Source organism: Colobus angolensis, unplaced genomic scaffold (assembly GCF_000951035.1).
Source record: "Colobus angolensis palliatus isolate OR3802 unplaced genomic scaffold, Cang.pa_1.0 Scaffold59, whole genome shotgun sequence".
In the NCBI taxonomy this organism is placed as follows: domain Eukaryota; kingdom Metazoa; phylum Chordata; class Mammalia; order Primates; family Cercopithecidae; genus Colobus; species Colobus angolensis.
In genome coordinates, this window is record NW_012119487.1 from 8,582,386 (window position 1) to 8,607,393 (window position 25,008).

General features: G+C 44.4%; 1 protein-coding gene across 1 annotated transcript in view; it reads right to left on the reverse strand.

Annotated features, from left to right (window-relative positions):
* Window positions 1-1,330: 1,330 nt before the first annotated feature.
* LOC105526455 (quinone oxidoreductase-like protein 2) overlaps window positions 1,331-25,008 on the reverse strand; it is a 25,191-nt gene continuing 1,513 nt past the window's right edge. Inside the window, exons 2-8 of the mRNA XM_011962459.1 lie at window positions 8,608-8,876; window positions 8,404-8,512; window positions 5,391-5,487; window positions 4,058-4,116; window positions 3,145-3,210; window positions 2,265-2,374; window positions 1,331-1,385 (exon numbers count right to left, since the gene is read on the reverse strand). Coding sequence (XP_011817849.1) covers window positions 1,331-1,385; window positions 2,265-2,374; window positions 3,145-3,210; window positions 4,058-4,116; window positions 5,391-5,487; window positions 8,404-8,512; window positions 8,608-8,876 — 765 coding nt within the window. The remainder of the gene's footprint in view (window positions 1,386-2,264; window positions 2,375-3,144; window positions 3,211-4,057; window positions 4,117-5,390; window positions 5,488-8,403; window positions 8,513-8,607; window positions 8,877-25,008) is intronic.

Consider the following 25,008-nt stretch of genomic DNA (forward strand, 5'->3'; position numbering starts at 1 on the left):
ATATTCCCACAACAACTCCATGGAGAAAGCATTCTTTTACAAGTGAGAAAACTGACAATATTAAGCTGGAGGCAGAGCTGGAATCTGAACCTCCGTCAGACTAACTTTAAAGTCCTTGTTCTTTTGACTAGAGCAGGATGCTCTCCAGGTACCAAATTATCTACTTTTTTCCACTTCAGTATCTCTCAAGGCATTGCTTCCACTGCCTTGGTTCAGGGAGCCTCTCCTAATCCTGGCTTGGATTGCTCCAAGAGCCTGTCCTATTGCTTCCAGACTACCCTTGACCTTTCCCCTAACCCTTATTCCCATGGCTACCAGAGTGAACTTTTCCAAATGCAAAAATATCATGTCACTTCCCTACTTTAAATCCTCAACTGTTCTCAATAGCTTCCAATAAATGTTGAAATTCTTCAGCCTCACACAAGGCCCCCTCGTGATCTTATCTCTGCCTTCCTCTCTAGAGTCACCTTCTACCATTTGCCCCCAGGTCCTTGGCTCCAAAGATGCTATTTGCAATTCTCTGAATGCACCATGCTAGTTCCTAGTTCTCTATCTTCTAATAAGTCTTCCCACCACTAAAATGGCCTTCACTTCCCTTCTTCCTCTATTCAACAGCTACCAATTATTTAAAAGTAAGCTTAAATGTCCACCTTCTCTAAGAAATCCCTCTTTTCCAACACTCACAGCCTCAGAAAGATACTTCTGAAGAGACCTAAGTCTTTTTTCATTATTTTATTCATTCATTCATTCATTTAAGAAATAGTTCTTGAGGGCCTACTATATTCTAGGTACCATGCTCGGTGCAGGACTACAGGGATGAACCAAAGAGACACTGTCACTGCCTTTATGGGGATTACAGTCCAGTAAGAGGGAGACAAATAACCACACCCTGAGCTATGTATTAGGAAAGAGAAGTAGAGGGTGCTATGAAATCACATGTACAGAGGAGGGAGAGGGGACTCACCTAGACTGAGGGACAGAGAATACTTCTCTGAAAAAGTGACATTTGAGTTTAAATCTGAACGACAGCTCTGAGCATTACAGGTAGAGAAAATAGCATGTGCAGAAGGCATGAAGTGGGTCAGTCCTTGCCAGGGTCTAGTAGCTGGAAGGATGAGTGATTTGCTTCTAGGCCCCCTCCCTAGTCTGTAAGCGAATAGATGGCAAGACCCTGCTCTGGGTTACTTTATATTCCCCATGCCTTGCACGTGGTTTTTAATCAATGAATGAATATATTGTTTGAATAAATATGTGCTTGAAAACTGGAGTTATGATTTTTTTAAATGGTGACTTTAACATACAAATACCTTGGCCTGAAGAACATTTGTTGTCACATCACCGCAAGGCCTGTAGCTCCAGCTGCTGCCATCACTAAAACAATTTCTCTGTGCCAACAAAAGATGAATGCTACTTCAGAAACCTTCAAAAGTCAACCAGTAATATGATTTCACAAATATTTTAGAAACAGAACATTTTAAAGCAAGAATGTTAGAGGTTGTTTCATTCAAACCTTCGTATACATCTGTTCTCTACCCTGTAAACTTACGGATGTGACTTCTAGATTAGCGTTAATTTGGTTCAGTTTTGAAGACTTGCTAGGAAAAAGATTCCTAAATCTCTCTAGGTAGCCTCTCCCTCATATCAATGGCAACCTTTCCTTTGAGCTACCACTCCAATTTATTCTTCAGAAATTCTATCTTAAAATCCTTCTCATATTAGATACTGCCCAATGTTACAGGGTGATGAGCATGTTACAAGATGAGTTGAGCCATGGCTCAACTAAACCCACCTCTCTGAAGCAATTCTGAGTCTCAACTCTCTGAAAAGATCAAGAAGCAGTATGGATGCTCCAGGTAAAGAGTCAAACTTCAGCACCTTTTCTTCTGAAATGTCCCATCTGGCACACTCAACAAGGCCTCACAGAAACAAATACCATGGGCCTCTAATAAACTCAGAGGGAAATGGGCTTAAATAAACCAACTCTCACACTTTAGTATTTTTTATGAGATCTCCAGAGTGGTCACATTTGAGAGAGGTATTTCTCCAATTCACACTGGCCAAGTTCACAGTCTATCATTTCCTCTCAGACAGAGGGATGTCCTCACAGTCAAAAAACCCCAATCTCAAGTGGCTACCTCCCTTTGGCCTGTCGTCAGCCAAAAGGAAGGGAAAGGAAGGGAAGAGGTGGGGCACGGCCTTGTTGGACACTTCTGAAACCAAGAGATGGGTACCTTCTAGCCTTCTTTCATCTACACAGTCCTTACCCAGGCTGGGAATGGGCCCGATGCTCAAGAGCAAAAATTGCAGTGCCACAAGTTATACGGAAGACAGCAGCTTCTTGTAGGGAGACCTTTTCTGGAATCTGCCACAGGTCCTATAAAAGAGATAATAGTGACTTACGGATTGAGTGTATGTACCTAGTCATAAAGGCTGCTCAGTAAATATTAGGATTTGATTCAGTGACTGATTGGCAAAGGGAAACACCTACCCATAACCAAGCCCAGAGGAAGTCAAAACTAAGCAAGCTGTAGCAGATTTCAGGACTTGAATGCATCAGACTTCAAAACCCCAAGGCTAGCAACTGGCTCAGGAAGGAGCCAGCAGGTAGAGAACCGAATACAGATCACGGTACTGTGATGGGTGAATGGTCTAATATGTCAGTTTTACCTCAATAAAGCTGGGTGGGGGGGGACAATTGTGTACTGTCCACCACCAGGGGGCACCATTCACACCCTGCACAACCATACTAGACTACCCTGGCTGGCTCCATTCCCAGGGCTATCTCTTTCATAAGCTTTGTGTCCGGGAGTAGCCCATTACATCCAGCTCAATGCCCAAAACCAGTTTTTCTACTAAAACTACCTAGTCCAAATGAACAGCCAGCTCGAGGACTCAGAAAACAAAATGTTGTTCTTCATTAAAACACTCAACGCAAACAAAGCTCTGTGCAGTGTGTCACGTTAATGAAGATAAGGAGTTTAACATTTGAAAAAATGAAGTGCTTAGCTGAGAAACAAGACATGACCAAATAAACACAAAGACAAAGAAGGAGAGGGGAAGACAGGAACGAGGGATAGGTGGAAATTAAAGAAAAACAAAGGAGAAAAAGCATCTTCAACCATTAATCTTGAGTGGTACAGATACCTTCTGGTCAGTGATGCATTCTTCAACCATACAATTTAAGTTTCTTATGCCAATAACTCTATCTCCCTAAAGGAAACATACCATTAAAGATATGTGCAAATGCATGACCTTGCATTCCTTTTCCTGAGTTAATCAAAAAAGAAAAAAAAAGGCCGGGCGCGGTGGCTCAAGCCTGTAATCCCAGCACTTTGGGAGGCCGAGACGGGCGGATCACGAGGTCAGGAGATCGAGACCATCCTGGCTAACACGGTGAAACCCCGTCTCTACTAAAAATACAAAAAAAAAAACTAGCCGGGCGAGGTGGTGGGCGCCTGTAGTCCCAGCTACTCGGGAAGCTGAGGCAGGAGAATGGCGTAAACCCGGGAGGCGGAGCTTGCAGTGAGCTGAGATCTGGCCACTGCACTCCAGCTCGGGCGACAGAGCAAGACTCCGTCTCAAAAAAAAAAAAAAAAAAGAAAAAGAAAAAAAAATGCACATCTCTGACTCCAAAAGACACAGGTTGGTCTTAATTATCTATTCAGAGTTAATGTTTAGTAAATAAAATAATAATTCTCTCAATACCACCACCAGATTGTCAAGCCAATTTGAGTGAGCACATTTGAGACGATGAGATAGAGTAAGGCAAAGGCTGATTTGAATTAGAAGCCCAGTCTTAACTTCACAAGAGGCTCAAGTTCTCTGTCCTCTCAGTTAAAGACTGAGGTGCTGCCTTTTATTCATAATAAAAAGTTTAATGCAGCCAGGAACTTCCAATGACTTCCTTTTCCCAGTTCAGAATTTGTTTCTTACCTTTCTATTTAGGTTTCCCTTTGGTGTCTGCAGGCAAAAGCCAGTAGAAGCAAGACCCTTCGGCTACAAATGAAGTTAGCACATTTTTCATAGCTCCATATATATTGATTCCCTAGACTTCAACTAATTTACCTGTGCTGACATCTGTGCCTGTCTCCAATACTGTCCCAGAAAACTCCATTCCTGAAAACATATTGTTTAAAGATTAGGTTATCTGTAAAACACAACACCATGGAGATGAGAAAACACTGATCGACAGGCTAGTCCAACAGCTTTTGGAGCTGAGGGAGAGATAAGGGTGTTATACCCAAAGCAGAGGAATGTAAACATAAGATTTCACAATCACAACCTGGGGAAGCTATAGTAGTCCCAGTCTTACCATGACACAAATGAAAATTTCAAGAATGTGCAAAAGCACAGAGAATCACAGGTACACAGGTACTTTTGACCCTAATCACTGGGACCTCCTATAGCACCCCAGTGACAATGTTCATCCTATTTATCTGTTTTCAAGTCTCTTCTGCTGGACTATAGGGCCCTCAAGGACATGAACTGTGTTTATTCAGACAGTACTTGGCTCAACTGGATGAACTAATGTTGTCTGTCCTTTCCTCTTTCACCTCTGAATTTTCTGAAGTAATTATAATGTTTCCTACTTGAGCTGCCAGGGGAATAACTCAATTGAGTATGACATCTTCCCCCCAACCAATATTTCAGCAAATATAAACAGAAGGAAATGGTTCCAACTGTTGAGATACAATCAAATACCCTGAGACCAAAACACGGTAACTATTTGCAATCACTCTATCTTTAATAATATACATCTGTATAAAATATACATGTACTATATACATGCTAAGCTATATTTATATCCCTTTAAACACATTTCAACAACAAAAATCAGTCACTTGTCCACATATTAAGGATCTAGAAGTAGATTGGGAACAAAAATCAGACAGAAGGCTGCTAAGAAATGCATACCCTTTTCTTCTCTCTGATCCTTTGGCATTACGTTTTATTGGGAATGTGTCTGTGAGGCTGAAGTTTTAGCTGCAAACAGATGTCTGTGATCCTTCAGTGAAGAAACAAAATCGGGGCAATATCAAGCAAGGAAAGGGAATGAATGACTAGGACTAACAATAATTCTGGTGAACAGAATTTTGGTGAAAATTCATTTGTTCATTTCTTCATTTTTAGAGTATTTACTGAGCACCTACTAAGAGCCACATACAATGCTAAGCTGGGGGATATAATATTGAGCAAGACAGCACGGACTTTGCCCTCATGGGGCTCACAATCTAGTGATCCCAATTCACAGTGAGACGGGCACATCTAACTGAACCATCACTGATGGCAGGCAGACACCAACAGAGCACTGCCTGAGACCAAGGGCATGATTCTGAAAACTCCCTGTATCTTTTTTTCCTGAAGCAGTCACTTGGTCTCCCCATACTCACCAGGTGTGAAGGGAAGATGGGGCCTTTCCTGATATTGACCATGGCAGATCAAAATATCACCAAAGTTAACTCCACAGAAATGGACATCAACCCTGACCTACAAAGGAAATAGAGCTGCAAAGCAGAACAGTACACATCCATGGAGACAATGTTCATTCAATCATACCAAAATAGTTACTGAATGACAATGACATGCCAGGTACTAAAGTAAGAGCTGGCATACACTCAGGAGGCAAAATGGGCAAGGTCTCTGCCTTCATGAAGCTAAAGTATAGTAGAGAAAACAGATATTAACCAGATAATAATGAAGATACATGTATTAAGTTATAACTCCAGTACCAAGTGTTAATGATATAAATATATGGTGCTATGAAAGCACATAATGGAAGGATTTGACCACTTGGGGAAGTCAGGAAAAGCGTTCCTAAGTAAGCAACACTTGAACTAACAACTAAGAGTTAACTATTCAAAATAGGAGGCAAAAGGCTTGGCACAGACAAAAGCAATGGCATCTACAAAGACCCTACAGTGGGGACACAAGAGACTTTGAAGCCTTACTTAGGATTTTTTTTTTTTTTTTTTTTTTTTGAGACAGACTCTCATACTGTCACCCCAGGTGGAGTGCAGTGGCGTGATCTTGGCTCACGGCAACCTCCGCCTCCCAGGTTCAAGCAATTCTCCTGCCTCAGCCTCCCAAGTAGCTGGGATTACAGGCATGCACCACCACGCCCAGCTAATTTCTTTTGTATTTTTAGAAGAGGTGGGGTTTCACCATATTAGCCAGGCTGGTCTCGAACTCCTGACCTCATGATCCACCTGCCTCAGGCTCCCAAAGTGCTGGGATTACAGGCGTGAGCTACGTGTCTGGCCTCCTTTCTGAGGATCTTAATTTTCATACTACAAACAATGGGAAGTCATTAATGAATTTTAAACAGAAGGGTAAAATGATCAGCTGTTTGGGGAATCTGGAATCCTTTAGTCTAGTCCCAGATCCCCAACCTCTATGTTTTGTGATAGTGCCATAGCTGAGGCAGACCAACAGCAGTGTAGCTAGCAGTTTCGCCAGGCCCTGTAAGCCCGTGGTTCTCAAAATGTAGCCCCAGACCACCAGCATCAGTATCACCTGGCATAGGCCAAGCACAGTGGCTCACACCTATAGTCCTAGCACTTCCAGAGGCTAAAACAGAAGAATCACTTGAGCCCAGGAGTTCAAGACCAGCCTGGGCAACCATCTCTACAAAAATAAAAATTAAAAAATTATCTAGGAATGGTGGCATGCACCTGTGGTCTCAGCTACTTGGGAGACTCGGGTGGGAGAACCGCTTGAGCCTGGAAGGTCAAGGTTGCAGTGAGCCATGATCATGCCACTGCACTCCAACCTGGGTGACAGAGTGAGACCCTATCTCAAGAGCAAAAAAAAAAGAAAGAAATTCAAATTATCAAGCCCCATCCCAGGCCTATCGAATCAGAAACTCTGAAGACAAAGCCTAGCATTCTTTTTTAACAAGCCTCAACTGATTCTGATGCATGCTAGACCAGGGGTTCCCAACCCCGGGGCCAAAGACTGGTAGCCTGTCAGGAATCTGGCTGCACAGCAGGAGGGGAGCAGACAAAGCAAGCATACTGCCCAGCTCTGCCTCCTGTCAGATCAGGGGCAGCATTAGACTCTCATAGAAGTGCAAACCCTATCGTGAAATGCACAGGCAAGGGATCTAGGTTGCGCACTACTCATGAGAATCTAATGCCTGAGGATCTGAGGTGGAACAGTTTCATTCCAAAACCATCCCCTCCAACCCCCATCAATCCATGGAAAAACTATCTTCCACAGAACTGGTCCCTGGTGCCAAAAAGGTTGCGGATCGCTGTGCTAGACAACCACTGTCATAGACCAACACATCCCAACAGGGGTTGGAATCACCGGAAGAAATGAAAGCTGAGATGCCAAGGGGATGATACTGATTTGTTTGTACAGAGGTGGCCATATTGGTGAGAAGACATTTTTATCTACAAAATTCATTCATTCAACAATTTTTTAAGCTTCTGCCATATGCCAGGAACCATTTTAGACTTCAGGGATTTAGCAGTGAGTAAAACTAACATGGTCACAGCTCTCATGGGCTAATTCCTTACAACGCAATGTCTAGACAAATAACAGAACAAACGAGCCTAGCCTTCAGCCCGGACCCATTCGGTGCAGAACACCTCGGTTATTGACAAGTATACACAGGGTACACATGTGTTCGTTCTCCAGCCACTCCACCTAGATTGAAGGATGATTTGAGGATGAATGTCATTCAGCACGTGAATCCCAGGAAGTAGTGCTCATCCAAATAATCCAAGTTAGCCATGTTAGTGAACAGGCTCCATGCTGGTAACACTTCAGGGTTACAGCTGCCTTTCTCCCTCTCCCTGGAGGTCTCCAACACTGAGACCCACTGCCTGCTTCACGCTGTCTGAGGTTCTCATCTCCACACCAGATGATACTGTGTTACCAGAGTGGTCAACAGGCAGGGCCAAAGTGACTTCCACATTTCAGTGGACCAGCTGCCCACATCCCTAAAAGAATCCAATCCCAAATCTCTGCAATACACCAGAGGCGTATGTTCAGATGGAAACACGGGGGTTGCCGGGCTGGTTTCAGGGAGGCAGAGGCCGAATAATTCGATTCCGGCACTGAGGTGGAACAAAGCAAAGGATGAGGTCTATGTACCTGTGTTAAACCAATAACTTGCACATACAAAGTCATGTGCAAATCAGAATTCTCTGTTTCTAAGGCAACAACACTGAGCATTGAGAAAGCGGCCTATAAGCGTGTTGTAGGGGAACAATCTTCCTTTAGCACTTTAGACCTTGGAAAGAGCTTCAACCTCCTAGACCAGGACGAAGTTGCCCTCCAGTCTCTGGGTCGCCCCCTCGCTTGGGAACTGGGAACTTGATTCAAGAAGGAAGCCTGCGGGGAGTGTGTGGTGGCGAGGAGAAGGGGAGAGTAGAAGGGGATAAGCCAGCCCCCTACCTCGTGAGCCCGACGGGGCGGGGGGGCCACCTCTTCAATGGTCAGGGTCTTCTTCAGCTCTGCGCAAATCGCGGCGCGGTAGTGCCGGCCGCTGCCCTGTCCGGCTCTCCTACAACACAGAACAAGGGCAGGGTCAGTCGGGCAACCCCGCCGGGAGCACCCCAGGGCTGCCTTGCGGGGCTCAGGGAGGAGTCGGGGTTGCACCTGCAGACCCACGCCCGAGGGAGGCACTGCCTGCAGAGCACGGCCGCCACGGCCAGGCCAAGCGAGGGGCGGAGGGGCGGAGGGGGGAGTGGCCAGAGCGCGGCAGGAAGAGCCAGACAGCGCCGCCCAGCCCCGGGAGAGCGGAAGGGCGGCCCAGGAGGCCTTCTGGCGACCAGCCCTGGCAGCCACGACCCAACCGTGGCGGGGCGGCGCCGGCCCAGTGAGCCCGTCTTCTCCGGCCGCCGAGCCCAAACGAGCGCGCGAGCCCCCTGTTGGGCCTCTCAGTAGGTGGAGCCGACTGGAAGAAAAAACGAGAAAAGAAAACACCAGGAAGTGAGCTATGATCGCACCACCCAGAGAGACAGAGTGAGACCTTCTCTATAGATTAGATAGATAGACAGACAGACAGATGATACATAAAGGTCCTTGGGTCCTCTGCAGTGCCAAAAAATCCTAAATGCACAGGTAAAGTCTTTATTTATTTATTTATTTATTTATTTATTTATTTTTGAGACAGGGTCCTGCTCTGTCAGCCAGGCTGGAGTGCAGTGGCACTATTTCGGCTCACTGCAACCTCCGCCACTCAAGGTCAAACCATCCCCCTGCCTCAGCCTCCCATGTAGCTGGTACTATAGTTGTGCGCCACCACATCAGGCTAATTTTTGTATTTTTTTACAGACAGGGTTTCACTGCGTTACCCAGGCTGGTCTCAAACTCCTGGCCTCAAGCACCCTGCCCGCCTCAGCCTTCCAAAGTGCTAGGATGACAAGTGTGAGCCACCACGCCTGCCTAGGTAAAGGCTTTAAAGTCAGCATTTGAACACCTTGTTAGAGTTCAATTCTTGTTACTAATTTTCTCACATTTACAGGACCATTTACACTAAATCTAAAGAGTTACTAATGATCCAATGTTGAATGAAACTACAGAAATCCAAATAATACTTCCAGTTAAAATCAGGCCAAAACCCACCACGGGGAGAGTGGAAGGACATTGGTTCTCATGTCCCCAATGCCTATATTATGCTTGGCACATAGTAGATGCTCAATAAATGTTTGTTGATTCGAAGACCAACACAGACCATTCACATTAGGTGAATAAGCACACTCTGGAAGAATTGAAAATATACAATATAATCTGTGAAATATTATAAAATTGGGTAGATCTCTACTGCAACAGTAACCAAATATTTATAGGCTAGCTATATAAGAGAAGCACACATGTTGGAGAGGATATTTCATTTGACAGGTAACTTTTAAAGACAGCTCAATGTCTTTAAAAGATATCTGGCAGAAGAGTAGTCTCAGGTTCAGGCCCAGCTCTACCACTTATTTGTGGGTTTAACGTTGACACTTGTTGGCTCTCTGCTTCAGTGAACTCCTCTGTAAAGTGAACACGTTGGGCAGAATAATCCTTAAGTTGCTAAGTTCCTTCTATTTTTTGACAAAAACAGAAATCCCAAATAGAGCATGACCTGGAAGGCATGATCAGGAATGGAATAAAGGGAAAATGGAGAGCAAAAATGAAGTAGGAATGAACTCCTGAGATTATAGCCTAAAGGCTCTGGGGGACAGGAATCCAACAGCAAGGTCCTCACCTTGGATATACAATAGAGATTACTGTTATTTCAAGAGCACTTACAAGGAATTCGAGAAGTCATTTTAGTCCTCTCCCCTTCCCACAAGAGGAAGACTAGAACAATGACTAGAAGCTGAGAAGATGAAAAAACTTGTGTTTCCAATGAGACAAGAAAGCACTTTGTGAACTGGAGAAATACTAATGTTATCATCAAAGTGAACATTCTGGTTACAAATGACAGTGAGTGGCTGGGCGCACTGACTCCTGCCTGTAATCTCAGCACTTTGACAGGCAGAGAGAGATGGATTGCTTGAGGCCAGGAGCTCAAGACCAACCTGGGCAAGATAATTGTCAGGCCTTTGAGTCCAAGCTAAGCCATCATATCCCCTATGACCTGCACGTATACATCCAGATGGCCTGAAGCAACTGAAGATCTACAAAAGAAGTAAAAATAGCCTTAACTGATGACAGTGCACCATTGTGATTTGTTTCTGCCCCACCCTAACTGATCAATGTACTTTGCAATCTTCCCCACCCTTAAGAAGGTTCTTCATAATCTCCCCCACCCTTAAGAAGGTTCTTTGTAATTCTCCCCACCACTGAGAATGTACTTTGTGAGATCCACCCCCTGCCGGCAAAACATTGCTCCTAACTCCACTGCCTATCCCAAAACCTGTAAGAACTAATGATAGGTGGGGCACGGTGACTCACGCCTGTAATCCCAGTGATCTGGGAGGCCGAGGCGGGCGGATCACAAGGTCAGGAGATCCACACCATCCTGGCTAATATGGTGAAACCCCGTCTTTACTAAAAATACAAAAAATTAGCCAGGCGCTCTAGTGAGCTTCTGTAGTCCCAGCTGCTTGGGAGGCTGAGGCAGGAGAATGGCGTGAACCCGGGAGGCGGAGCTTGCAGTAAGCTGAGATCATGCCACTGCACTCCAGCCTCGGTGACAAAGTGAGACTCCGTCTCAAAAAAAAAAAAAACTAATGATAATCCCACCACCCTTTGCTGACTCTCTTTTCGGACTCAGCCTGCCTGCACCCAGGTGAAATAAACAGCCTTGTTGCTCACACTAAGCCTGTTCGGTGGTCTCTTCACATGGATGTGTGTGACATTTTCCTGAAACCCAGGACAGGAGGACTCCTTTGGTAGACTGCTCCCCTGTCCTCGCCCTCACTCCGTCAGAAGATCCACCTATGACCTCGGGTCCTCAGACCAACGAGCCCAAGGAACACCTGATGAGTTTCTTTTTTTTTTTTTTTTTGAGACGGAGTCTGCTCTGTAAGCTCAGGCTGGAGTGCGGTGGTGCGATCTCAGCTCACTGCAAGCTTGGCCTTCAGGGTTCACACCATTCTCCTGCCTCAGCCTCCCGAATAGCTGGGACTATAGGCGCCCACCACCATGCCTGGCTAATTTTTTCTGTTTTTAGTAGAGACAAGGTTTCACCATGTTAGCCAGGATGGTCTCAAACTCCTGACCTTGTGATTCACCCGCCTCGGCCTCCCAAAGTGCTGGGATTATAGTTGTGAGCCACCACGCCTGGCCACATCTCATGAATTTCAAATCAGGTAAGCAGTCTTTTCACTTTCTTCTCCAGCCTCTCTTGCTACCCTTCAATCTCCCTCTCTCGCTACCCTTCAATCTCCCTGTTCTTCCAACTCCAGTTCTATTTCCTCTCTACTAGAGACAAAGGAGACACATTTTATCAGTGAACCCAAAACTCCAGCACTGGTCATGGACTCAGGAAGACAGTCTTGCCTTGGTGTTTAATCACTGCAGGGACGCTTGCTTGCTTATTATTCACCCACACTCCATTGGTGTCTAATCACCATGTGGACGCCTGCCTTGGTCATTCACCCACATTTCCTTGGTGGCAAGTCAATTGCGGGGATGCCTGCTTTGGCTGCTCACCCACATTGCAGTCCAGGACTGCTCACCCACCCTCTTCTCCATGTCTCTACCTTTCTCTTTAAACTTACCTCCTTCACTATGGGCAAACTTCCACCCTCCATTCCCCCATCTTCTCCCTTAGCCTGTGTTCTCAAAAACTTAAACCTCTTCAACTCTCGCCTGACCTAAAATCTAAATGTCTTGTTTTCTTCTGCAACACTGCTTGGCCCCAATACAAACTCAATAGTGATTCTAAATAACTAGAAAATGACACTTTTGATTTTTCCATTTTACAAGACCTGCATGATTTTTGTCGAAAGATGGGCAAATGGGTCTGAGGTGCCTGACATCCAGGCATTCTTTTACACATTGGCCCCTCCCTAGTCTCTGCTCCCAATATTGACTCATCCCAAATCTTTCTTCTTTCTCTCCTGTCTGTTCCTTCAGTCTCCACCCCAAGCTCTGAGTTATTTGAATGCTCCTTTTCTCCAGACCCATCTGACCCCTCCCCTCCTCCCCAGCCTGCTCCTCACCAGGCCAAGCCAGGTACCAATTCTTCCTCAGCCTCCGCTCCCCCACCCTGTAATCCTTTTATCACCTCCCCTCCTCACACCTGGTCCGGCTTACAGTTTCCTTCTGCGACTAGCCCTCCCCCACCTGCCCAACAAGTTCTTCTTAAAGAGGTGGCTAGAGCTGAAGGCATAGCCAAGGTTAATGCTCCTTTTTCTTTACCTGACCTCCCCCAAATCAGTTAGTGTTTAAGCTCTTTGTCACCAAATATAAAAACTCAACCCAGTTCATGGCCTATTTGGCCACAACCCTTAGACGGTTTAGACCCAGAAGGGCCAGAAGGCCGTCTTATTCTCAATATGCATTTTATTACCCAATCTGCTCCCGACATTAGAAAAAGCTCCAAAAATTCGATTCTGGCCCTCAAACCCCACAACAAGACCTAATTAACCTTGCCTTCAAGGTATACAATAATAGAGTAGAGGCAGCCAAGTAGCAACGTATTTCTGAATTGCAATTCCTTGCCTCCACTGTGAGACAAATCCCAGCCAAATCTCCAGCATACAAGAACTCCAAACGCCTGAACCGCCGTGGCCAGGCATTCATCCAGGACAGCCTGCCCCAGGATCTTGCTTAAGTTCCAGGAATCTGGCCACTGGGCCAAGGAATGCCCGCAGCCCAGGATTCCTCCTAAGTCATGTCCATCTGTGCGGGACCCCACTGGTAATTGGACTGTCCAACTCACCCGGCAACCACTCCCAGAGCCCCTGGAACTCTGGCCTGAGGCTCTCTGACTGACTCCTTCCCAGATCTTCTGGGCTTAGCAGCTGAAGACTGATGCAGCCCCATCGCCTTGAAAGCCTTCTGGACCATCACAGATGCTTTGGGTAACTCTTACAGTGGAGGGTAAGTCCGTCCACTTCTTAATCAATACAGAGGCTACCCACTCCACATTACCTTCTTTTCAAGGGCCTGTTTCCTTTGCCTCCATAACTGTTGTGGGTGTTGACAGCCAGGCTTCTAGACCCCTTAATACTCCCCAACTCTGGTGCCAACTCGGACAACATTTTTTTATGCACTTCTTCTTAGTTGTCCCCACCTGTCCAGCTCCTTTATTAAGTTGAGACATTTTAACTAAATCATCTCCTTCCCTGACTATTCCTAGGCCTCATTGCCACCCTTTTCCCCAGTTCAAAGCCTCCTTCACATCCTCCCCTTGTATCTCCCCACCTTAATCCACAAGTATAGGACACCTCTACTCCCTCCTTGGCAACGCATTATGCACCCCTTACCATCCCATTAAAACCTAATCACCCTTACCCCACTCAATGCCAATATCCCATCCCACAGCACGCTTTAAAAGAATTAAAGCCTGTTATCAGTTGCCTGTTACAGCATGGCCTTTTAAAGTCTATAAACTCTCCTTAAAATTTCCCCATTTTACCTGTCAAAAAATGGACAAATCTTATAGGTTAGTTCAGCATCTGCACCTTAGCAACCAAATTGTCTTGCCTATCCACCCCATGGTGCCAAAGCCATATACTCTCCTATCCTCAATACCTCCCTCCACAACCCCTCCATAACCCATTGTTCTGTTCTGGATCTCAAACTTGCTTTCTTTACTATTGCTTTGCACCCTTCATCACAGCCTCTCTTTGCTTTCACTTGGACTGATCCTGACACCCATTACACTCAGCAAATTACCTGGGCTGTACTGCTGCAAGGCTTCACAGACAGCTGTCATTACTTCAGTCAAGCCCAAATTTCTTCCTCATCCATTACCTATCTTGGCATAATTCTTCATGAAAACACACGTGCTCTCCCTGCTGATTGTGTCCGGCTAATCTCCTAAACCCCAACCCCTTCTACAAAACAACTCCTTTCCTTCCTATGCATGGTTAGGTACTTCCGCTTTTGGATACCTAGTTTTACCATCCTGACTAAACCATTATATAAACTCACAAAAGCAAACCTAGCTGACTCCATAGATCCTAAATCCCTTTGCCACTCCTCTTTCCATTCCTTAAAAACAGCCCTAGAAGCTGCTCCCACACTAGCTCTCCCTAACTCATCCCAACCCTTTTCATTATACACAGCCAAAGTACAGGGCTGTGTGGTCAAAATTCTTACACAAGAGCCAGGACTGTGCCCTGTAGCCTTTCTGTCCAAACGAATTGACCTTACTGTTTTAGGCTAGCCCCCACATTATTCCTGATACCACACCTGAGCCCCATGACTGTATCTCTCTGATCTACCTGACATTCACTCCATTTCCCCATATTTCCTTCTTTCCTATTCCTCACCCTGATCACACTTGATTTATTGATGGCAGTTCCAGCAGGCCTAATCGCCACTCACCAGCAAAGGCAGGCTATGCTATAGTATCTTTCACATCTATCATTGAGATTACCACTCTGCCCCCCTCCACTACCTCTCAGCAAGCCGAACTAATTGCCTTAACTTGAGCCCTCACTCTTACAAAGGAATTACACGTCAATATTTATACTGACTCTAAATATGCCTTCCATATCCTGCACCACCATGCTGTTATGTGGGCTGAAAGAGGTTTGCTCACTACGCAAGGGTCCTCCACCATTAATGCCTCTTTAATAAAAACTCTTCTGAAGGCCGCTTTACTTCCAAAGGAAGCTGGAGTCATACACTGCAAGGGCCACCAAAAGGCATCAGATCCCATTGTTCAGGGCAATGCTTATGCTGATAAGGTAGCTAAAGGAGCAGCTAGCATTCCAACTTCTGTCCCTCAAGGCCAGTTTTTCTTCTTCTCATCAGTCACTCCCACCTACTCTCCCACTTAAACTTCCACCTATCAATCTCTTCCCACACAAGGCAAATGGTTCTTGGACCAAGGAAAATATCTTCCAGCCTCACAGGCCCATTCTATTCTATCGTCATTTCATAACTTCTTCCATGTAGGTTACAAGCCACTAACCCGCCTCTTAGAACCTCTCATTTCCTTTCCATCATGGAAAGTTATCCTTAAGGAAATCACTTCTCAGTGTTCTATCTGCTATGCTACTACTCCTCAGGGATTATTCAGGCCCCCTCCCTTCCCTACACATCAAGCTCAGGGATTTACCCCCACCCAGGAATGGTAAATTGACTTTACTCACATGCCTTGAGTCAGGAAACTAAAATACCTCTTGGTCTGGGTAGACACTTTCACTAGACCGGTAGAGGCCTTTCCCACAGGGTCTGAGAAAGCCACTGTGATCATTTCTTCCCTTTTGTCAGACATAATTCCTCAGTTTGGCCTTCTTGCCTCTATACAGTCCAATAACAGACCGGCCTTTACTAGTCAATCCGCCCAAGCAGTTTCTTAGGCTCTTGGTATTCAGTGGAAACTTCATACCCCTTACCATCCTCAATCTTCAGGAAAGGTAAAATGAACTACTGGTCTTTTCCCAAAAACTCACCAACCAAGCAAGTAATTACACTGAACCCCCTTGGGCACTCTCTAATTGGATGTCCTGGGTCCTCCCAATTCTTAGTCCTTTAATACCTATTTTTCTCCTTCTTTTATTCAGACCTTGTATCTTCCATTTAGTTTCTCAATTCATCCAAAATCATATCCAGGCCATCACCAATCATTCTATACAACAAATGCTCTTTCTAACAACCCCACAATATTACCCCTGACCACAAAATCTTCCTTCAACTTAATTTCTCCCACTCTAGTTTCCCATGCCGCCCCTAATACTGCTCGAAGCAGGCCTGAAAAACATCACCCATTATCTCTCCATACCACCCCCCAAAATTTTTTTGCCACTCCAACACTTCACCACTATTTTGTTTTGTTTTTCTTATTAATATAAGAACACAGGAATGTCAGGCCTCTGAGCTCAAGCTAAGCCATCATATCCCCTGTGACCTGCACGTATACATCCAGATGGCCTGAAGCAACTAAAGATCTACAAAAGAAGTGAAAATTGCCTCACCTGATGACATCCCACCATTGTGATTTGTTTCTGCCCCACCCTAACTGATCAATGTACTTTGTAATCTCCCCCACCCTTAAGAAGGTTCTTTGTAATTCTCCCCACCCTTGAGAATGTACTTGGTGAGAGTTCCACCCCCTGCCTGCAAACCATTGCTCCTAACTCCACCGCCTATCCCAAAACCTATAAGAACTGATGATAATCCCACCACCCTTTGCTGACTCTCTTTTCAGACTCAGCCCGCCTGCACCCGGGTGAAATAAACAGCCTTGTTGCTCACACAAAGCCCGTTTGGTGGTCTCTTCACATGAACATGCATGACAATAGTAAGACCCCATCTCTACCAAAAATACAAAAACTTAGCCAGCCGTGGTAGCACATGCCTGTAGTCCCAGTTAGTTGGGAGGCTGAGGCATGAGAATCACTTGAACCCAGGAGGTGGAGACTGCAGTGAGCCGGAATTGCCCCACTGCACTCCAGCCTGGGTATCAGAGTGAGACCTCGTCTAAAAAAAAAAAAAAGAAAAAACAGTGAGCAGCAAGAAACTGCAAGTTTATTAAGTATGAAACTGGGATTTATTGTTCTGAGGATGAAATGAGTTATTACACATGGAAAGGGTTTTGTAAAATATTAACTATTTATACAAGGTATATAAAGCAAGTGGCTCTTAATTGAGCTCCTTGAAAGTAGCAATCATTTCTTAATCTCCTTTATATCTGCAGTACTTTGCATAATACCTGACACAGACATTTAGTACAGGTTTATCTAATGAATTGTTCAATAAACATTGAGTTATCTCTTATAAATTTTCTAGATAACAAAAAGTATCTTTAAGAATCAAACTTTTTAATTAAGTGTTTTTGTGGAAAATTTTTCCATTATGATTTTCATAAAATCCTTGTCATTCTCAGATAATATGAAAATATTTGGGATGAGAATATTTAGAGAAATCAAATAGTTCGGAGAAATCGGTCAAGACTGCATTCTGCATTTATAACAATATCTGAAGAAAATAGTAAAAGCCCCATTAAGAAGAATCTTGGAGGGAAATGAAAGTATTTTCAGTAATTGAGGTGATTTTAAGCACATATGCAAAATAACTTTCACATTTCCAAAGAGAATCAAAGGTATGTAACAAGGCATTTAATAGTAGTTGCTATAGTAGCAAAAGAAATATTTGGTCTATCCATCAAAGTGCCACCACCACACCCTACTATCTAGTTTTGGTGATTGTTTGTGATTATTTTATTTTATTTGAGGGGAAGATGGAAAGGGGATAAGAAGAATAAAATTTGAGTCATGGAAGAGAATAAGACCAAGCAGCTATATTTGAACCCATCTGTCCTCTGGAAAAAAAGAAAGAAAGGATAGATATCTGCCCTGCAAACCAGCTTGAGGGCTCATTAAGGAAGTAAAAGAGTAACAGATGACTCTTCCTTCTGGTACAGCTCACATGAAGAGATAATATTTAACATCCAGAAGCTGGTGGAGGGCTGAGGGTGGGGAAGCAAGCCAAAGCTGAATACACAAACAGCTATATTTTCACAGAATAATAGACAAACAATATATAAACAATGTAAGCATCATGAAGGACTATGCAGAAAATACAAAAGTATCCTCCACAGTTAAAATGCTTTACCCAATAAATTGTCAGTCCCTTGAGAATAGAGACTATCTCAGTAGCCTCAGAGCCTACCACCACTCCTGGAACATGGCAGGTACTCAGTAAATGGTAGGACGGTGTGAGGAGCTGCCAGCCACAACATAACTATCCAAAGCCTGAATCCAGACAATTTTAAGGGTTATTGCACCCACTTCCTTAGCTAAGTATACAGATGCTGAACATAATCTCATCTTCTTTAAGACTAGTTCAGTATTGCCATTTTAGGTATAAATTATCTTCTGCCACAATGATGTCCTCCAAAATTCCTGAGGTGGGTAGGAGTAGTTTGCTTTTTCACTGCATTCCCCTAGGAATGCTCTTTCTGATTGTTGCAGTTGGGGTTAACTTTTATCAACTTCAGAAATGTACTTTGGCCATTAATATATAATGCATATTGACCTACTCTATTCCAGGAAATGTGTAAGATTTCTACGTAAGTTATTAGCTCCAAAAGTCATGGAATCATAGAATTTTGGAGCTAGAATGGGTCTTCAAGATAATCTAATCAAACCACTTCATTTATAAGTAAAAAAAACTGAGGTGAGGGGAGAGGCTGGCCCAAGGTCACACTGCTGATTAGTGACGGGAGTAGCACTGGGATCTGGCTTTCCTGACTTCCTATTCACTGCTCTTAATACCATGCTCTTTGGATCTCACTCCTCAACAGTATCCATAATAGTGATAATATTTCACGTTTTTATAGTGCTTCATAGGTTTCAAATCACTGTCACCCAAATTTGTTCATCCTGCTAACTATGAGAGTAATAATAATCATCACAAGTAGCACTGGCTAGGCATGGTGACTCACACCTATAATTCCAGTACTTTGGGAGGTCATGGCAGGAGGATCACTTGAGGCCAGGAGTTTGAGACCCGCCTGGGCAACATAGTGAGACCCCCACCTCTATAAAAGAAAAAAAAAAAAAAACAGAAAAATTAGTGCCAGGCATGGTGACATGTGCCTGAAGTCCCAGCTACTAGAAAGGCTGAGGAAAGAGAATCGCTTGAGCCTAGGAGTTCAAGGTTGCAGTGAGCCATGATTGTGCCCCTGCACTCCAGCCTGAGCAACAGAGAGAGACCCTGTCTCTAAGAAAAATAAACAAGTAAATACATAAATAAACAGTAGCACTTACTGGTTATTTTTGACAAATCAGTCACTAAGTGCTTTTGCATGATTTCATTAATCTACCCAATAGTTCTATGACTAGGATACTATTATTTTTGCTCTTTTATACATCAGGAATGTAGATTTAAGGAGGTTAAGTAACTTGCCCAAGGCCACATAGCTCGGAAATGGAGCAGTTTAGAATCATCCTAATTGCCTGGTACCAGAGCCCCTACAACAGTATTCGGCTGCCTACTGTGCTTTCCCTGACAAACGCCCCCGAGAGCAGACAAAGAAGGTATTATACAACATATTTTAAAGCAATCTTTTGCTTTGCTGTTTTAAGCCTCATTTTATAGGAATTTTACAGTCATTCAAGCCTAGAAAATAGATTAATTCCCTGGAGGAGAGAATAGAGAAAGCAGCCTCCAGGGACGCCTGTAGTTAAGGGACAAGAGCAGGAAGAGAAGCTAACGCGTAATTAGGGGTTGCTACACTATTCCATATAACCATAAGCTTGAAAATACACTTATTTCATTTAAATGTAAAGTATATTGTGCAAGATTAAAACTGTGATTATGTAAAGTTGTTTTCATATTCACACACTCACAAATATAATTTCAATGAAACAATGTGCTGACAGGGTTGCCTGGTTACCCGTCATCACTTAAGCGGGTACCAGCAGGCATTTGGGCTGCATTCCTGGCACCAGATGGGCCAATTTGGAAGCAGTAGTGACCTGGGCAATGGCTGTTGTGGCCCTTAAAACCAACCACCAGGATTAAATGCAGGAAACTGTCTTCCACCTTGAACCATCATTATCAATTCAGTCGACAAATTCCCAAGCATTCTGGCAACCTTATGAAGCTCTTCCAGCTCCCACCTCCCACAAAGGGAACAAATTATTCCCTTCCATATGTCACCCCAAAGAACTTTGTACCAACCTGTAGTAGCTTGCTAATCTCAACGTTCAGGTGGTATTTATCTATTTACCTCCACAGCTAAGCTGTGAGCATTGTAGATAATTCCAACGACAGCATAATGAAGTGAAAAGAATTTGGCCTTTGGAATAAGATGTACCTATGTTTAATTCCTGAGTTAGCTGCTTACTCACTGTGACCTTGTACAAGTTATCTAGCTTCTCTGAGCCTCCATTTCCTCATCTTTAAAAGAGGCATAATAAGTCTGGCACAGTGGCTCATGCCTGTAATCCCAGCACTTTGGGAGGCCGAGGCGGGTGGATCACAAGGTCAGGAATTCAAGACCAGCCTGACCAACATGGTAAAACCCAGTCTCTACTAAAAATACAAAAATTAGCTGGGCGTGGTGGTGCGTGCCTGTAATCCCAACCACTTAGGAGGCTGAGGCAGGGAGAATCGCTCGAACCTGGGAGGCGGAGGTTGCAGTGAGCTGATATTGTGCCATTGCACTCCAGCCTGGGCGACAGTGAGACTCCATCTCACCAAAAAAAAAAAAAAAAAAAAAAGCATGAGAGGCTGGGCGCAGTGACTCATGCCTGTAATCCCAGAACTTTGGGAGGCCGAGGTGGGTAGATCGTCTGAGGTCGGGAGTTTGAGACCACCCTGACCAACATGGAGAAATCCCATCTCTACCAAAAATACAAAATTAGGCGGGTGTGGTGGTGCATGCCTGTAATCCCAGCTACTCAGGAGGCTGAGGCAGGAGAATCACTTGAACCCAGGAGGCAGAAGTTGCAGTGAGCCGAGATCGCGCTATTACACTCCAGCCTGGACAACAAGAGCGAAACTCCATCTCAAAAAAAAAAGAAAAAGCATAATAATTCCCACCTCAGGTGGTGGTTGTGAGAATTAAACAAAGTAAGCACATTTGTGGCAACACCCAATCTATAGCAGCTTTTGTTATGAAGACACTGTTCCTGCCCTTGAGTCTCTCACTGTCTAGTGGAGCAAAGTTTGCATAAAGAGGCATCTCAAATGCCTGTGATGTGTTCTGTGATGAAGGGCTGCAAGAGGGGATATGGGAGCAGAGAGGAAGGTCAGCCTACCCCAGCCAGAGAACATCATTTCAGGAAAGCCTCAGAAAAGAAGAATGAAGAATTACCCAGCCAGAAGCCACAGCTAAATGTGTCCCAGGCAAAGGAGTACACATGACAGAACGTGGCATGGTCAAGGAATTGCAAGCAGTCATTTACAATTGAAGTTATGGTTCAAGCTGGAGAATGATGAGGGATGAGGCTGATGTAGAAAGAGCCTAGGTTTTGGAGTACCAGCAGTCAGGAATTCCAGCTTCTTCACTCTCCAAACACATATCCTCAACAAAGTGACTTCTTTCTCAGTCTCGGTTTCCCCATTTGTAAAATGATGGTGATTATATGAACTAATGTATGTAAAGTACTTGGCACAGAATATACATTGTTTAAATGATAACAAGCACTCTTTAACTGTGTTTATCTAGGATACATTTGATGGTTGGTCCATCGTATACACTCATTTTTTATTGAATCAGTTGAAGGGGGAATGGGTGAATCATTCACTTACTGCATATTTTTTAGACACTCTCCGTGTGCCAGTCACTGCTCTAGGCAATGGGGACACAGCAGCTAACAAAACAGACAAAAGCCTCTGCCACGGTGGGACTTACAGTTCATGAATTGAGATGGGAAAGGGGACACAGGTGTCCGTGAGGGGACAGTGTACTTCATGGTCCCTGTGTCTTTATGATTCTCTGATGAAAAGCTAATAAACTGACAAGGCAAAGTTCCCAAGAGGTCTGGATGTTAATTCCACTTCATAATAACAATGAGGAGGCTCTCATCCTCTCCCTTAATCGCTTCTCACTTATCAACCCCCAGCTTCCTGTTGTGATCCGGGGGAACTGGTGAGTTGTGTTGTTTGTCAGGAAGAAATGTCAAGGAGAGCTCAAGTCATTATTGGGCTCTAGTGTCTAAAGCGATGGCAAGAGGAAATAGGAAAGCAGCGCACACAAAAAGGCTATGGAGAGGGAGATTTGCCTATCTCAGCAGCCAAGTGATAAATGAGCTCAAATGCCTTGTGATGATGCACGGAGGTTTCATTTCAACAGCAGGATAATCATACTTCACATGTGTGTATCTCCTTAGAGAAAGGGTTCACCAAGGGGATCTCATTTAATCCTCAGAAAGATTCTGTGAAGTAGGAATTAACCCCATTTAATCCCATCTCTCTCCTGTAGGTTAACTCCTCCCTCTCCATTGTGGCATATAACGATGCCTGCGTTTCAGTCATAAACAAAAACAACAAAAGGCTTCCTTCATTACTTATCCCTGTCTAGCCATCATCTCCTCCTCACAGCCAAGTCCACCAAACATTAAGAATATGCTTGTTAGCTCCATTGCTCCCCTTCCATTTACTCATCCTACTGTGATCAACCCCCAAAGGCCACTGAAATTGTTGTGACTTCCCATATGCCCAGTCCAAGGGATGCCCGTCGGTCCCTATGATAGTTGGCTTCTTTAGCATTCAAAGCCATTCTCTGTTCTTTCTCCTCCTGCTTCCGAGCCTGCTCCTTCTCAGTCTTGTCCTCAGCTTCTTCTCCTCTGCCACACCTTGATACTATCGATCGGGGTTCTTTCTACCACCCTTCCATGTGTGTGTGTGTGTGTGTGTGCGTGTGTGTGTGTGTCTCCCTCTCTCCAAGTGAACAGGATTTCTTTAAAATCCTGCTCAGGCTTCTGATTTGTGAAACCCTCCCTAGCGGCAGTCCGACCACCTCTCACCTTCTCACTCTGCTGCCCCACCTTGAAAACACGTGCATTCCCCTTTCTCTTGCTTTCAGTGGCTCCTTCCTAGCTTCAGTAAAGCTCACATCACACTGTGCTGTGACTGTTTGTGTATATGCCTTCCCTAGGACATTATGAAAAACTTCAGGGTCAAGACTGTGACTTCGCTACTTCTGTATTCTCACTGCCTGGCTAGGTACCTGGCACATGGTAGACACAGATTTAGAGGTGTTTGGTGAATTCTTAAGAGTCAAACCAAGAGCAATTGATAAAATGTCAGGGCCTAAACCCCAGTCTCTCTACCTCAACCCCAGTGAATTCTATAAATTAAGGGGCAAGATGGAGGGAAGGATTTCCTTTTCCTCACAGATACTGCCCCAGCTACCAGGTGTGGAAGGATTGTTTGGCATTTGTAGCCTTCCTTTTGCATACCCCAGGATAAGAGAAAAAAAAAAAGACCCACCTCCCCTCTCTTCCTCCCAGTGGACAGCCGTCACCATCACTTCCTGTTAAGCCAGGAGGCCGGAAACATATCCTAGCTCCTGAAACTCCCGATTTCCCTCAGGTTTCCTCACAGACCCAGGGGTGGAGAGTGTTTTAATAAGATGCCTTGTAGCCAGGCTTGCCCTGAATATGATCTCTACCATCCTGAAGTAATACTCCTGAAGAAACCTTCATAAAGTTGTCAGAGATACACCCGGAAGGAAGGAAATTTTGCCTTTACCAGGAATAAACAAGCCTTCCAGGGAGAGGCTCTGAAATCAGATAATGTGTGTATTCAGCAATTACAAGTTGAAGTTCCACCCAAATACACACAATCAAAGGCTTTAACCAAGGCCATCATTACTTGTGCAGGGCCCTCCTGCTGTTTGGGCAACATTTTAGTGCTGCAGTGAAGCAAGAGAAATGTCGTAAAAGTGAAGAGGTACTGATAGACCCATTCGGCAGTGCCTTTTCTTGACCTGATGATTCACTTCACCTTATCGTTTATAATGTTGCAGCCTGGGAGGGAAAGAAGGAAATGAAGAGAAAAAGAGTGGGCCGTGTTGTGCATGTAATTTGTTTCACCATTTCAGACGGCTTTTTAATGAGCTTTCTCATTAAGGGCTCTGTGAGTCTATGCTTAAAGTTTTCTGGACAAGCAAATAAGCAAGACTGAAATCAGATGGCATCAGCCCAGCACCTCATAGTTTGTTTCAAAGCTACAGTCACGGAGAATGGGGGAGCTTTAAAAAACATTATTTGTGAGAACAGAGATTTGATAACTCTTTTGTCTTAGAATGTTTGAAAATTAATGATGTGGTCTTAACTAATCCCCATGAAAATTCCAATGTTCATCAAGTATTAGAATTTTAGAGTGTGTCTGTGATAGCATTTCTCTATTCAGCTGGTTCCCATGGACAGAGGTAATTGTCCTGTGCTATCTTAGCCCTGGGTTCATATTTCTGGTAGAGTACCCATCACATTGCATCAGATAATGTCCCCTCTAGATGCTGACCCCTGTATAGGCAGTCAGCCTTACCCAGTCCTCCTTTATACTTCTTGAGCCCAACACGGTGTCCAGACATATAGTAGACACTCAATAAATGTAGCTTTGCCATTTAAATGAATTCATTAGGTACAATTAATACACGAACAAGTACATAAAAGACTTAGACTTGAGTAGTAGACTTCACATCAGAGTAATTTATCACCTTGAAAGGTTCAACAAACATTTTAGTTTCCAAACAACCCCTTAGTAAAGCGGCAGCCTTCGTTTAAAATTATCAAGAGGGAGGCCGGGCGTGATGGCTTACCCCTGTAATCCCAGCACTTTGGGAGGCCGAGGCGGGCAGATCACCTGAGGCCAGAAGTTAGAGACCAGCATGAACAACATGGTGAAACCCCATTTCTACTAAAAATACAAAAATTAGCTGGATGTGGTGGTACATGCCTATAATCCCAGCTACTCAGGAGGCTG